We start from the raw sequence: 16,389 nt of genomic DNA, 5'->3' as shown, positions 1-16,389 counted from the left end.
CATACAGTGAAGGCCACTTGTTAAAATGCTTCTATTTAGCATTTTTCTAATTAAAAATTATATTATCAGTAGCATAAATTGAGTGATACCTGAATTAAATAATGTACATGTATTTCAGAATTTTTTAGTATTTGGTATGCCGCCCTTTTGCTTAAATGATAGCATGCACTCAAGGTAGCATGTATTCCACAATTTTGTGCAAAACCTGATGATCCATGTTATCAAAGCATGGTTTGAGAATGTCCCAAAGACATTCTCAAGGCTTTAATGGAAGCAAGGAAATCTGACCTTTTGGACAAAGGAGTTGAAGGAATAGTACATTGTATGGAGAAAGATGCAATGGAAGTGAATGGTGACTGAGGCTGTCATTCTGCCTGACATCTCCTTTTGTGTTCAACAGAAGAAAGTAAGTCATACAGGTTTGAAACGACACGAAGGTGAAAAAATGATGAGAGCATTTTCAATTTTGGGTGAACTCTCCTTTAACATGGCTACTGTTACACATTCACTTATTGGATAGTGACCTAAAAAATAGTGCAGAATCCTAAATATTCATTCTTCTACTTTAAGTAAAAAAATAAAAAAAATAATAATTCTTTGTTTTATTTTTATTTATTTAAATCCCAAAACAAGATTTTGAATCCCTGTTTTCAATGTGGACTGCATCAAATGTCAGTCTTCCTTCAATTCATTCCACAGGTTACACAGGGAAAATCACTGTCAAGCTCAGATCAGCCCTATAGACTGCACTTTACAACTCAAAACGCTCAAAAACTCTCCGGTCTAATTGGTCGCTCTCCCCATGACATGTCCTTTAAATCTGGGTCGACAGCTGTTGATCACTGAGAAGTGACGGGAAAAGAGAGAAAGAATGGGAGCACAAATCGGATGAAATTAATTTTCCACCAGCACAGCTCCCATAAAAAGAAAGACACACACATAGATAAAAACACATAGGAAAGAAGAATGCTACAGATTTCATGAAGTCTCTGATTGATTTTTTTTAACAAAAGGCGAATCTTACTGCAGTTTAACCAAACCAAGGACTCTAGTGCAGCATTATCTTTCAAAGAGAAATTGTGTATGTATGGAAAGGTCCCAAACCTACACACATGCACTCTAACTACAAACTCAAGGCACTCTTACAGTCTCGGTCACACACAACATCCCGTTACATAGACAGTACAGTGTCTATGGTGTGTACTCAATGCTGAAGGACACATTATTATGTACTGTAAATGTGACATGCATTAGTTTTGAAGAAGATACTTTGAAACTGTGGTTTGAAATGTAAAAATCTACTCATAATTTATAACTACAATCAAGCTACCCTTTCAAAAAAGTTGTTAGCTTCATTCCAAAATACTAACAAAAAGAAGCTAACTATATTGAAACTATTCAAGAGGGCAACAACTGTTCAAACACAGAATTATCAGATGGCAAAATTTTTTTGTGGAATAATTATATAGCACAAAAACTATGAGTATCTCAATTAGGGTGTCAACATTATACTTGAACACATGACTTATACTAAATACATACTAATAAAATTATAAAACACTCTAATTTATATAACTGAGTGGAAAGTATACTTTAGGGATGAATAACAGTATTTTGACACAACAAAAAACATGCAAAATGCAAAACAAAGACTGAAATTAACCAGTGAATCATTTCTGGTAATGATTCAATGAAATGAACCATCTGAATGAACAGACTGACTAAAATGAATCAATATACTTTGTTGTACAACATAATTTCGCTAAATCTTTAATAATTATTAGCAGTTTTTAAGAGACTACGTGGAATATTTGCACTTTGAAAATGTATCTTGTAAATGTACTATCAAAACACATTCATTTAAAATGAACTAATAAAAATACAAATATGATTAAAATGGTGAAATGTGAAAGAAATTGTGACCAGTCACAACAACTAAAATATACACTTTCCCTTGTACATTTATATAAATTTTAATCTACAATCTTATTTTTGCTTTATCTCTTTCTCATTGATATGCATCAACTACTCATATACAGTACCGTATATTTAACATTACAGACATATGCAGTAGAGATTTGGACATTTAGATGTGGAAATATAGCTAAACATCATATAGCAGTAGAGAGATGTATTCAGTGTAAGATCAGGCATGAACAGCCTGTGGCAGTGTATAGTGTGAAGTTGGTTATTTTTTACTTGCGATCAGTGCATCACACTATAATGCTTTAATGTGAAGTTATGTTGCCCAAAAGTATATGTAATAGTTCCTCCAGGACCCTGCTTTTAAAACTTCACAGGAGCTCCATCAAGCAACTCGATTATCCTGTGAGGAATAAATAGAATGTTCATATTTCACTTATCAAAGGCCACTCTGATTTCCACAAATACTACGAACCACACACAACCGCAGCTGTAAACACTTTCACACTCCCACGCTGTACTGTTGAATCTAAACTGGAGTATTTTACACATAGCAGTGGAGAGGATAAGTGGTTATAGAGCTTTGATGAATAATGCGGTGTGTGAGTGCATTTGAGTGTTTATGTGTGTGTGTGTGTGTGTGTGTTTTGCACTGGGTGTGAAAGTGAAAAGTTCAATACAGTCCAATCATGGAAATGCAAAACAAGCTCCGCCATTGCTCGCATTTAATATTTTATGAGCACTTGCCCTCCTGATCTTGCTAATACACGCAAGTGGTGTTATTGCTGTTTAAATTCCTCCTGCCCCGTGCGAAAGTGTCATCGGTGAGAAAGCGAGAGAGGTTTGTTGGGGAGTTCCTGGAGAGCGATGGAATAAGTGCGTGGTTAAAAATGTTGTAGTGTTCTTACAAACAGTAGTCAGAGAGAGAGAGATGAACAGAACTGAAATGTTTATTAAAAGGAAAAAATAGGATAACTTTTTGCTTTGACTTTCTTTAGGCTTTAAGACTTAAAGGACTAGTTCACCAATAAATTCTGGTCCATCTTTTCAATGCAATGGCAGTTGATAGGTACTCATGTTAAAGCTTAAAAGAGGACCCAGAAGAATCTATATAAAATAGTCCATGTGACTCATGTGTCATATTCCAAGTCTACAGAAAGCATACGATAGGTTTTGGTATGAAATAACCTAAAATTTAGAAATCTTAAAATTGAAAATCTTGATGTCTATTGTGTGCTCATCATGAGTGCATGACAGAACCTTGTTCACAGTGTTTAGCGCTAAAAACATTGTAAGTTCTTGTGTAAGTACATTATGACAGAATTCCCATTTTTGGGGGAACTATTCCATCACCTTGTTTTTCTGAGAGCATGTGTCACTCACCTGTGTGCTGACTTTGCTTTTGGCCGCTACGGCTTGTTTCAGAGCCTGTCTAATAATGACGTGTAGTCTGAGCACCACGGCCTCAATGTCCTGCTCCCCCCTCATAGCAGTAGCAAGTGAACCCAGTTCCTCCACGTACGCCCTCCAGTGAGGCTGCACCTCCACCGCTCCCCCCAGACACGCCCCCATGGTGCTGACGCAGAGAGGGCGGCACGGTTGAGCCTCCAGCAGCCCTTGACAGTGTGGGCAGTACCACAGCTTCAGCAGTGAGCGCCCACAGTCCCTGCCTGCCCGAAGATGCTGGGTCGTATTTACCACTTCGATGCCCAGGTTCAGCGCTTGCAGGAAGACCCGAGTGGCCAGGAGTGAGCGAGAAAGTCGAGTCATCATCATCTTGGGAAAGGACCCAAATGCAGAGGTTCCACGCCATGCCCCGTGAAGGCATTCCTCTGAGATGCCCGCCACAGCCCCATTGCCAAGGAGATGGCGGTAGGTGAGGGGAAAAAGGCGAGAGAAGAAGGTGGAGACCATGTCGTTTACATTGGCATCTGAGCCCAGGATGTAAAGAGACATGTCCAGGAATAACTGTGTGACGGCTCCTCTGGCCCCGGCCCCCAAACCAGGAAACTCCTCTCTTATCATCATCAGAGTTGAATTACGACCCAGACGAAGCACCATGTCAAACGCCTCTGAAAAAGAAAAAAAAAGAGAGTAATGGAAAGGCACGTTTTAGATGACAGAGAGTGTGGGAAATGTACTTTTTTGGCCATCCGCTTAGATCCTTCACCAGCCATTTTAAATGAAGGACTCATGCTATATAGATAAAATTCATCAAATGACACACAGTGACACAGAGGAGGAGACGCACGCTTACTCTATTTCTGTGGAGTGATGAAATTATGAAATGAAATATCAAAGGTTTTGCTTCATGACAAATAAGGGCTCGTGGGTTTAATCAAAGAGCATTAAAAAACATATGAAAGTGAAGAAATTAAGACAGAAATATTTACTATTGCATAATATAATATAAATATAATATTATATATATATATATATATATATATATATATATATATATATATATATATATATATATATATATATATATATATAGTATATATATATAAATTATATTTTATTTTTATAAAAAATATATAGGCTAATATAAAATACAGGAGTTCCAAAACAACAGTGTTAATGTAGACCTGACCAAAACTCAAGTTGACCAAAAAAAAAAAAAAGAGATATATTTTAAGTATTTAGAAATATTTTGATATTTAAAACATTATTTTCATGTCATTTATATGTTTTTAAAGCCTTAAAAGGAAATCATATATCCCTATTTTATTATTTTATTATTTGAAGTTAAATATGAAATATGTATGAAATATAGTGCAAGTTGTTCACATAAAAATGTTCCGTAGATGGACAATTAAAAAATAGCATGAACAGCTACTGAAAATCTGGAGAGATGCACAAATTGTGTACTTAAGTCTGTTCTTCGAGATCTAATTGACTGCTTTACATAAATAAGCACACATCTTTGCAACTAAGAGACAGCATTTCTTGTCAAAGGCCAATTCAAGATGTCTTACAGGCTGCCTACCGCAGTGGCTGGTAGAAGGCAAAATCACCCACTACATTGAAAAAATACCTGCATTTGACTGGTGCCAGGTGTTAATTTCCCACAAGTATCAAAAGTATCAAATCTATTCATTGAAAACTATTCAACATCTCTTACTTTCACATATTTTATTGACATCCTCTAACAATTTTACTGATTCAGAGAGATCAAAGTAAATTACATTAAAAGAAAAAATTCTGATAGGAAATAATCCACAGAATCTCTTCCTCGCAGACACGCTCGCACACTCCTAATCCTTGAAAGATAGTAAATAGTGAGAAAAAAGGAAGAAAGAAAAGTGTTCTCTTAAGATGAAAACCATGATGTTCTTTTAAAACAACAAGAGTGCTTTTCAAGAGTCTTATAGCTTTAAAAAGCATTCATTCATCCACACTGGATGCTGTGAGTGATGCTTAGATTTTCAGAAAACAGCACAAAGCATCAGGGAGGGTGAGAGAGACATTATCAGTGGTATCTGAAAGAGTGAAGCTTTATCAGCACAAAGGCAAAGAGGGATTGCAACCAAACCCACTCAGGCAAACTGCTTTGTCCAAAATAAGGGCTATCAGGAGAGAGAGAAGCAGGAGAGAGGAAAGCCCTATTCATTTCCAACAATGTTCGAGTTACAATTATTAACAACGTCTGTAATTTCACATAACAGATTCAGAGGGGTTTGGGATCTGTTTAGTTATTATTAAGTTGGGACTGTCTTTTTTTTTTTTTTTTTTTTGTTTGTCCATGGAACACAAAAGAATAGGTTAGGCAGAATGACAGCCTCAGTCACCATTCACTTTCATTGTATTTTTTTCTGTAATCAAAGTAAATGGTGACTGAGGCTCACATTCTGCATCACACTTTGTGTCCCAAAAAGAAATAAAGTTATATGGGTTTGGATCTGCAAGAGTCAATTATGACAATTTTGTTTATTTTTAAGCAAACTTTTTCTTTAAATTAATATTCATGTCATTATGTGTATAATTAAGGGGAGGAATTAATTAAGGTGTGGTTTATATGATGCTGATACAGTGGCAGTTCTGAGCAGTCTGTGATTGATTCTATTCTGTGATTGAAAAATAGCACTTGATATTGCTTCCGGTTAATTTGTTGTTGGAAATTGAAGGTCAAGTTGAGCGCACTACATTGTGGGATACTGATCTCACACAGTGAGCTCTGCCTGTATACTGCACATTTTGGCAAATGTAGTGAGTCACCTGGGTAATGCATGCATACAAAAAATGTGCATGAGGTGCACAGTATACTGCAAAAATAATACAAGTAGTACAGTAGTATGCAATTCTGACCACAAAGTGCCTCAGAGATCAGCTAGCACTCTCCCACACACAGAGTCAATGAATGATGCTGTGGTGTGCTGTGCTGAGATTTACCGTAACAGAGTGAGTATTGCTGTGGTCAGAAAGGCTATGTTGCGCTCTATGTTGATGTTAGCAGTAACGCTGTGTGTGTGGTGTTGTGGGGGACAGAACCGGACATGTCTGCATTTCACTAAGAGTTTAGACTTTGAGTTTACCCACTGAGCACATACACTCTTTCCTCTGTGATCAATGAGCTCTCAGATGCGCTGAATGCCAAACAGGACGCTCAAGGAGAAAAGAGTGGAAACACTCCCATAAGTAAAAAAAATAACAACAGACACACTTACGCACACACAGACTGTCACTCACATCAATTCATATGCAAACACATTCATCACGGCACACAAACACATGCTGTTTGCAAAAGCACCAATATAAATATCTTATGCCTATACACTCATCATCAACCATCAGACAATGGCATTCATATTTATGAACAAACATTGTCACACACAAAACAAGAACATTTAAAAATGGGAAGGACATCAGAATCAGAAGAATCAGAATCAGAATGAGCTTTATTGCCAAGTATGCTTACACATACAAGGAATTTGTCTTGGTGACAGGAGCTTCCAGTGTACAACAATACAAAAACAATACAAAAACAGCAGCAAGACATTGATAATAATAAAAAATAAAAAATAAAAACTAATTATACACATACGTACAGACACACACACACATACATACAGGTGCATCTCAATAAATTAGAATGTCGTGGAAAAGTTCATTTATTTCAGTAATTCAACTCAAATTGTGAAACTCGTGTATTAAATAAATTCAATGCACACAGACTGAAGTAGTTTAAGTCTTTGGTTCTTTTAATTGTGATGATTTTGGCTCACATTTAACAAAAACCCACCAATTCACTATCTCAACAAATTAGAATATGGTGACATGCCAATCAGCTAATCAACTCAAAACACCTGCAAAGGTTTCCTGAGCCTTCAAAATGGTCTCTCAGTTTGGTTCACTAGGCTACACAATCATGGGGAAGACTGCTGATCTGACAGATGTCCAGAAGACAATCATTGACACCCTTCACAAGGAGGGTAAGCCACAAACATTCATTGCCAAAGAAGCTGGCTGTTCACAGAGTGCTGTATCCAAGCATGTTAACAGAAAGTTGAGTGGAAGGAAAAAGTGTGGAAGAAAAAGATGCACAACCAACCGAGAGAACCGCAGCCTTATGAGGATTGTCAAGCAAAATCGATTCAAGAATTTGGGTGAACTTCACAAGGAATGGACTGAGGCTGGGGTCAAGGCATCAAGAGCCACTACACACAGACGTGTCAAGGAATTTGACTACAGTTGTTGTATTCCTTTTGTTAAGCCACTCCTGAACCACAGACAACGTCAGAGTTGTCTTACCTGGGCTAAGGAGAAGAAGAACTGGACTGTTGCCCAGTGGTCCAAAGTCCTCTTTTCAGATGAGAGCAAGTTTTGTATTTAATTTGGAAACCAAGGTCCTAGAGTCTGGAGGAAGGGTGGAGAAGCTCATAGCCCAAGTTGCTTGAAGTCCAGTGTTAAGTGTCCACAGTCTGTGATGATTTGGGGTGCAATGTCATCTGCTGGTGTTGGTCCATTGTGTTTTTTGAAAACCAAAGTCACTGCACCCGTTTACCAAGACATTTTGGAGCACTTCATGCTTCCTTCTGCTGACCAGCTTTTTAAAGATGCTGATTTCATTTTCCAGCAGGATTTGGCACCTGCCCACACTGCCAAAAGCACCAAAAGTTGGTTAAATGACCATGGTGTTGGTGTGCTTGACTGGCCAGCAAACTCACCAGACCTGAACCCCATACAGAATCTATGGGGTATTGTCAAGAGGAAAATGAGAAACAAGAGACCAAAAAATGCAGATGAGCTGAAGGCCACTGTCAAAGAAACCTGGGCTTCCATACCACCTCAGCAGTGCCACAAACTGATCACCTCCATGCCACGCCGAATTGAGGCAGTAATTAAAGCAAAAGGAGTCCCTACCAAGTATTGAGTACATATACAGTAAATGAACATACTTTCCAGAAGGCCAACAATTCACTAAAAATGTTTTTTTTATTGGTCTTATGATGTATTCTAATTTTTTGAGATAGTGAATTGGTGGGTTTTTGTTAAATGTGAGCCAAAATCATCACAATTAAAAGAACCAAAGACTTAAACTACTTCAGTCTGTGTGCATTGAATTTATTTAATACACAAGTTTCACAATTTGAGTTGAATTACTGAAATAAATGAACTTTTCCACGACTTTCTAATTTATTGAGATGCACCTGTACATGCTGTATATATATATATACAGTAAATATGAGAGCTGGAGTGAAGACCAGACCATCTCTAAGACACTCTAATTCTCTTTCTCTAATTCTGCCGAATTACAGACAAATGGCATCCCCCATCAGACATTTTTGCATTTATTCAAATGTGTTTACCTTTTCCTGTGGTGCTACTGATTTACTATTGTGTCGTATGAGCAGCCTCAGAGACACAGGTTCCAGTCCCATGGAAACCAGGAAGTAATTGCGTTCACATAAACAATGGTGTGTAATATATAGAGGTTACATTTATCCTCAAAAATGAACATTTTACTCCACTGACATTTAGGTTTAGGGTTGAGGTTTACGTTAAGGCACAGGGTTGATAAAATAGTATGCATTTCTGCTGACTGTATTAAATCATTTAAACTAAACTAAAAATACAACTTGCATTACAATTCGCTTTTGGCTCCACTCTGTGGACACTAATCCCAGAACCTGGAGCTCACACATGCCCATACATTCAACAACACTTCCAGCTTTAGCCACTGGGGGCAGTGATAACAATTTCGGTAAGCACAGACCAAATTCAGCAGCAGAACTTTCCACCTCCTTTTGCCGAATTCCGAATGTGAGATCAGTCTGGTTCTTTTCTGAGACCATAAGCTGAGACCCGGAACAAGGCCATATTTATGTGGTCTTGAGAGGTCTCTAGTAGTTACTACTCTGTGTATTCCTTGCATACAGAAAATTTGCATACTGTGCACATCATACATACTGCATACTCATGCTGCAAATGTCCATACACGACCACATCTAGTGCACACAGTCATACAATTCCTTTAAATCATGCTTACACAAAGGATATTTTCTGGTGCTTTGTGGTACTAATGTCTTGAGGTATCTGCTCCCAAGCCACCGAGAACAAGAGAGAGAGAGCGCGCGCGAGAGAACTAGAGAGCTTGTCTGTTGAGCTCTGGTTCTTTCCTCTATATTTCATCAATCTCCCTGAAAGCCTTGTGTAAGGCAGACAAAAGCCGCTGTATCACTTACAAAACCATTGTGAACTGTAGCAGTGGAAGAGAGCATCTCTTTCTTTTAATGCAATGCTGTATTAGGGGTCATTCAGATCACTGTAGGACTCAGTCTGCTCTTGTTTCCTGCGTCTGATCTGGACTAGAGGTCCACAGGCAGGCCCAGTATCAGGTGTCCTCTAATGGGGTGAGCACAGATGTCTTACATAACACAGAGTAATAGTGAAAATAGGGTCTGGTTTTGTTTAATAGGGATGTCCAGTTTCTAGTGAAAGTTATGATTTGGAAAGGCCATCGACCTGGATGTTGATGTCGTTTAGATTAAGTGGGAGTTTTTTTGACAAACTCATACGAGACTTTTACTGTTCAGTGCGGATTAAGAGTTAATGGTGTTTGAAGCAAAGTTCAAGTGAATTGAGTGAATGATTTGCCCCAATAGTCTTTAGCTGCAATACTTTAAAGGAATAGTTTACCCAAAATGACAATTTTAGTTGGATAGCCAAACCCATTGCACCAAATTAGAATATGCACATGAGCTATGATGGAGGGGAACAAATTTCAGTCCGTTCCTCACACAAAGCATGATATGACTCCTAAAAACTTAGAATATAGTGCACAAGTCATGTTCTGTTATACTTCTGTTATAATGCTTTTTTGTCCTTTTTCTGAACTTTACAGGCCTTGGTCTCTACATATGTTATCGTAATATGGAATAGAGCAGCGTGATCAGTTCTCCTATTGTGTTCCACAGAAGAATGTCATAAAAATTTGGAGTGACACAAGGGTAAGACAGAATTTTCCTTGTTGGGTAAACTTTTCCTTTAACTTTTCCTTTAAGGAGTTAGGGAGAGTGTTAGCCTCAGTCACCATTCTCTTTCATAGTATATTTTTTAAATATAATCAAAGTGAATGGTCACTGAAGCTATCATTCTGCCTAACATCTCCTTTTGTGTTCCATGGAAGAAAGGCAGTCACATGGGTTTGTAACAACATGAGGGTAAGTAAATTATGACAAATTTTTATTTTTAGGTAAACCATGCCTTATACTGGGATAAAAATAAAGATTTTATTTTAACATTGAAAAAAAAAATAATAATAATTACACACATCATCTATAAAGCATGAAAATATTACAGGGTGTCCATGTTTAGTGGAGGCAAGTGATGTGTAAAAGTGCTTCATGCATCCAGGCAGTAACCTTTACCTTTATGCATGTAGCAGACATTTGTATCCAAAGTGACTTGCAAGCTATACATTTTTTATCAGTAGGTGCATTTCCTGGGAATTGAACCTGTGACCTTGGTTATTTTAGCGCCTTGCTCTAAAAGTTGAGCTACAAGAACACCACTGGGTGACGTTCTCTTGACCTTATACTTGCATGATGGTCACATCTAGGAGAAACACAGTACTGCCTTTATGCCATTGGTGATGAGGGGCTATGAAGCCACATGCTGTCTCCATCTTAAAAGGAATATTTCACCCAAAAATGTTAATTGGCCCTTCTTTTACCAAACAGAAACAAAGATATTTTGATGGAGATATGATGTGAATATATCCATATAATGCAATTCAATGGGGAACAAATCTTCCAAGCTCCAAAAAGGACATAAAGGCAGCATAAAGTTAATCCATATGATTCAAGTGATCATTTGAAGCTGGATTACACTTCCTGACACTTAAATCATGTGGAGAGCGCTATGCATGCCTCAAGTGTGAGGAAGTGTAATCCAGCTTCAAATTATAATCATACCTAGAAGACTGCAGATGGCAAGATTTAGAGTGAAAAAGGAGTTACATTTTGGTTTGTTCTCACTAAATTTTCACATCACTTCAGAAGACAGGGATTAAACCACTTGAGTTGTATGGTGTAACGTTGGTGTCTAGGAGTGGAAGAGAGGAGACGCAGGAGTAGAATCTTTAAATCCTTTAATTATAAACGCTGGAGTAGAACAAACGATGGAGCTAACTTCACAAGATAACAAAACAAGGAACACTTTAACAATACACTTCATTAACTCAACGCAACACTTCAAGGACTGACAAAAGATGAACAAAACTAGAGGATATACACACAGGGAAACTAATGAGGGAATGGAAGGCAGGTGGGGATGACGATGAACAGATGGAAGTGATTAGGGCAGTGAACTATGGGAAACAGTGCAGGGGAAAACTTCAAAATAAGAGTCCTTGAAGAAAATGAGGGAGACAGACTGTGACATTAAAGGGGCGGGGGGTGGGGGTTAAAGGGCGACTCCTGGCGCCCAAAAACGGATGAGGGTAGTGTGACGCAGAAGATGAAGGATCCATGGAGGATGATCAGGAGGCCTAGGGGGTGGCTTCAGGGCTGGGAAAGGATCTGGGGGCCTGGGGTGCGGCTTCAGGGCTGGGAATGGATCAGGAGGCCTGGGGGGGCGGCCACAGGGCAAGGACTGGGTCAGGAGGTGGAACTGCTGGAGGAGGAGACTCTGGGGAAGCAGGTGGAGCTGTGGAAGAGTCTGAGGGCAGAGCCGAGGGAGGGGGAGCCAAGGGAGGCGGAGCTGAGGAAGGAGGAGCCGTGAGAGGCCTGAGGGGCAAAGCTGTGGAAGGCGGAGCCACGAGAGACTCTGGGGGCAGAGCCGTGGAAGGCTCGGGGCTGAAGGCTGTGGTCAAATAAACCTAATATCAAAATCTCTTCATGTGTGTTTCGCAGAAGAAAAGAAGGTCATGTAACTTTGAGACGGCATAAGGGTGAGTAAATGATGAGAGAATTATCATTTTTGGTGAACTATTTCTTTAAGTGGCAAATGACATTACAGACATTATCAAAAACTGTTTGTAATTGTCTGGAACCCTTGCATTTACATCCATAGTTTAATGGCAAACTCTTGTGTTTGCATTTACTCTTACTTGCCATCTTAAGTGTACAAATCATTTACGGTGACTTAAATGAAATATCATACATATTTATGGGGTTTTTAATTACTTTTCATTCAAAAGTTCCATTCACTGCAATGTCATAACTCACCCTGCCCTCACTGATGCATTCTCACTACTCTACTGAATGCTTTTGGCCCGAGTTCATCTATCTGCTGGATCATAAATATAGCACCATCAGAGCTCCTTGGTTCCACATCCATCGACAATAATGATAAATAACCTGAGTGGTTGGAAATCAGATACCTGTGAAACATCCTAGTGCAGAGTACCTCTTATCTAAAGTCTCAACCATGACTGAGGAGGTAGTTTGTAGAACTGAGTGGAAATATTATGTTCCTCTTTGGAACAGAGGACAGACATGATGCATTTATGTAAAACTCAAATGCAAGGACATCAGCATATCAGTCCTCTGAGAAAGAAAAGTCATACAAGTTTGGAACAACATAAGGGTGCGTGAATAATGACAGAATTAAATTTTTTTGTGAACAATCACTTTAATATGCAGAGTCAACTGTAAACCATTTGTAGGTTGGTTTAATATAAAAGTGTAACACTGTAGCTCTGTGATGCTATCAAAACATTGCTCTGTTTATTTGAACAGCCCATCAAGCCTGACAAAGCAACATTGGCTCGACCAATAATGCAAGTTGATGGTGGGACTATCTGTATATTATACAACCAACTGAAGATTTTTCTGAAATCTGTTTGAAAAAAGTGATTATTTTTGCTATTCAGTTTGGTGATACTAGTGGCTCACAAATCACACACTTAGCTTTTAATTTGTGTTTTTATTTTAAAAAAAAAAAAAAAATCTGAAGCTTCCCCTGCTGAAAAGGCAAGCTAAAACCAGCATGAATTTCTATGCGGGTTCAGGCCTGGTTTATGCTGGTTTAGTGCTGGTGTAGCAACTCATAATGTAATAACTGCACATAATGTAATAAGTATTACATTATTGATGTAATAAAATGTCCATAATGTAATAATTTTCTCAAAATGTAATAAAATCTTGAGCTTATAATGTAATATTGTTTTTCGCATAACGTAATAGGTTATTAGGCTCTATGAGAAATTTGTTACATTATGAACACACTGTAGCAACTTATAATATAATCACAGTTCATAATGTAATAGCAGCACATAATGTATAAGTGAAACAATATTTACAATGTAATAATTTTTTCTCAACATAAAGTTGAGCACAAAACATAATAGTTTTTTTAATAGGTTATTACATTAAAAGAAATGCTTATTAAGCTACATTGTGAACTCAAACATTTTCATAAAAATGTTACTAATTTTGTGATTATGACCTGCTCCATCTGAGTCGCTTTGACCCAGAAACACACTTTAAGTTTTATGCTCTAAATTAATAAATAAAGTTTACGCTTTCTAATGATGTAATTATTATGTTTCTAATCATTGTTGAGATAGAATCATTTAAATGGCTGTCATAAAAATGTGTTTATATTCTGCAAAAATGTATAATGCATTTATAATTTTATCGATATGCTTCTCTATAGAGAAGAGTTTAATTTTTCTAGCTAACTAACGAGCTAAGGATGTTATTGGCTAAATCTTCCTGAGGTAGCGTTTGCTGTTATACTGATGTCTTCCCACGTTGAAACAGCTTCATGCACGAGAGACGATGTGTGAATGTAAGTTGGACTGTAGCCTATCTTTTAACATGCCCTCAGATGTAAATTCATGTTTTGTTTCTTGGTATCACGCTTCGTGCTGCCGTTAGAACTGAGGCAGATACTGTGCTCTGTCACACACCGCATTAAAGACTATCAAAAGCACATATATTTTTTTAATTTAGTTATAAAATTGACAGTTTGAAAGCTAAGACACAAACCAGTCTATATTTAAAAGTTTCAGCTGTTTAATTATAAACGTATATTTCTACTCCAAGCCATTGTCGAGATATAATCATTTAAAAGGTGGCTGTCATAAACACTTGTTTTTTTTTTAAAAAAAAGACTCTAAATTCCAATTTTTTTTAAAACATTTCACAGAATTAGGAGATTTATTCAAACATACATTAAATAATTTATAGACATCATCAATCACAGACTCAAGGAGCTTTTTTCATCATATTCAATGGATGATTGCAGTACTTACTTAATAATATACTAACATTTATTACACTGCTCTCTAGAATACTCAATTCTGATTGGTCAATGGCACCATCCAACAGTTATATATTGCTCTGTAACCACCACACATCCGGGGATTAAGATGTATTAGACCACTCATCCGGGTTCTGCGAGCCATCTCTCCTGCTTCTCGGATCACTGTGCGATCTACAAGTTAGCTAATAAAATCATTTCAACTCAAATCAATGTGTCAGGAGTATTTATTTATTTATTTTACAAAATAAACACCAACAGAACTCAGACACAAACCAGAGGTGGATTTCAGCTGTTCAGCATTTTTTTTTTTTTTTCTCACATAATTACATAATTTCAACACAAATCAATATTTTATGTCCATATATTTATTTATTTGGTTAGTAGCCATGTAATAAGCGGGATAATGTACAGTCAGCCGGTCGGGGTTTATTGTGCGATAACAACCGGCTGACTCTACATTATCCCTTACTTATTTACCTGAGTTGTATTTCAACATACAATGTTATTTTTCTTTGAATATAAGGTTGGACTGTTATAGTGTTCGTCTGAAGATTTACAGTAGGTGATTATACAGTGCAAAGGTTTTTCCCAGTATATTTCTTGTTTTTCTTCAGCACTCCCAGAAATGTTGTAGCCTGTAGGGTCCATTCTTGTCCCGTAGATGCATCCTAAATTTGTGGATTCATTTCTTTTTGATTTGTGGCTGGTTGAACTGTCCCAGTGTTATTTATTTATTTATTTATTTAATTATATTATTTTTTTAAAGTTACTGGTTTTAAAAAGGGATTTTTTTTTTTTTCCATAAGAAGTTGTGCTACTCTCTAACAACTTTTGGAAATGTGTGCTGATATATATATATATATATATATATATATATATATACTGTATGATATGATACTCTGGGTATTAGTTTTTTTACAAAGTAGGCTTTACTTTGTACACGGTGTTGTTATCGCACACTATTTGTCATTTATCAGTATGTATAACTTTTCATGGTCAAATTGAAAAGCATTTAATGTCCTCTATAAACTGAAGACTACAAGTGTCTTTGGCTCATGTATATACAGTATATTAGAAATAATGTACAGTAATAATAATAATAACATCAACAACATCAACAACAACAACAGTAATATTAATAATAATAATAATAATAAATGCATGAATATTTAAATCTGGTGCATTTCGTGGGTAGTTTAAGACAAGTAAAGGAATACCAATGTTTTTTATGCCTTAAAAAGGATACTATTGTTTTGTTTTGGAAATTATTACAATATGACAAAATTATTACATTTTAATTAAAATGTGAGTTCATAATGTAATAAATTACTCATAATGTAAAAACCGTTATTACGATTTTAATAAGATTTTATGTTTTGAGAAAATTATTACATTATGTGCAGTTATTACATTATGAGTTGCTAGAGCTGGTCTATGTGGTGAACCAGCATAGCCAAAATGTTCACAAGCAAGAACCAAGGAAGTCTTCCTGGTTAAAGGGATAGTTCACCCAAAAATGAAAATTCTCTCATGATTTACTCACCCTCCTGGCATCCCAGATGTGTATCACCTTCCATCTTCTGCAGAACACAAATTATGATTTTTAAAAGACTATTTCATCTCTGTAGGTCCTCACAATGGAAGTGAATGGGTGCCAAAAAATTTGAAGCTCCAAAATCCAAATAAAGGGAGCATAAAAGTAATCCATATGACTCCAGTGGTTAAATCCATGTGTTCAGACATGATATGATA

At 37.0% G+C, this 16,389-nt stretch overlaps 1 protein-coding gene across 1 annotated transcript in view; it reads right to left on the bottom strand.

Annotated features, from left to right (window-relative positions):
- The window catches only part of LOC127418266 (glypican-3-like), a 188,896-nt gene that overhangs the window by 80,878 nt on the left and 91,629 nt on the right, over nucleotides 1-16,389 (bottom strand). The window contains exon 3 of the mRNA XM_051658773.1: nucleotides 3,307-3,995. Coding sequence (XP_051514733.1) covers nucleotides 3,307-3,995 — 689 coding nt within the window. The remainder of the gene's footprint in view (nucleotides 1-3,306; nucleotides 3,996-16,389) is intronic.

The sequence above is a fragment of the Myxocyprinus asiaticus genome, chromosome 27, assembly GCF_019703515.2.
Source record: "Myxocyprinus asiaticus isolate MX2 ecotype Aquarium Trade chromosome 27, UBuf_Myxa_2, whole genome shotgun sequence".
Taxonomy (NCBI): domain Eukaryota; kingdom Metazoa; phylum Chordata; class Actinopteri; order Cypriniformes; family Catostomidae; genus Myxocyprinus; species Myxocyprinus asiaticus.
The sequence above is the reverse complement of the archived record's forward strand: the minus strand, read 5'-3'. Positions and strand labels throughout refer to the sequence as shown.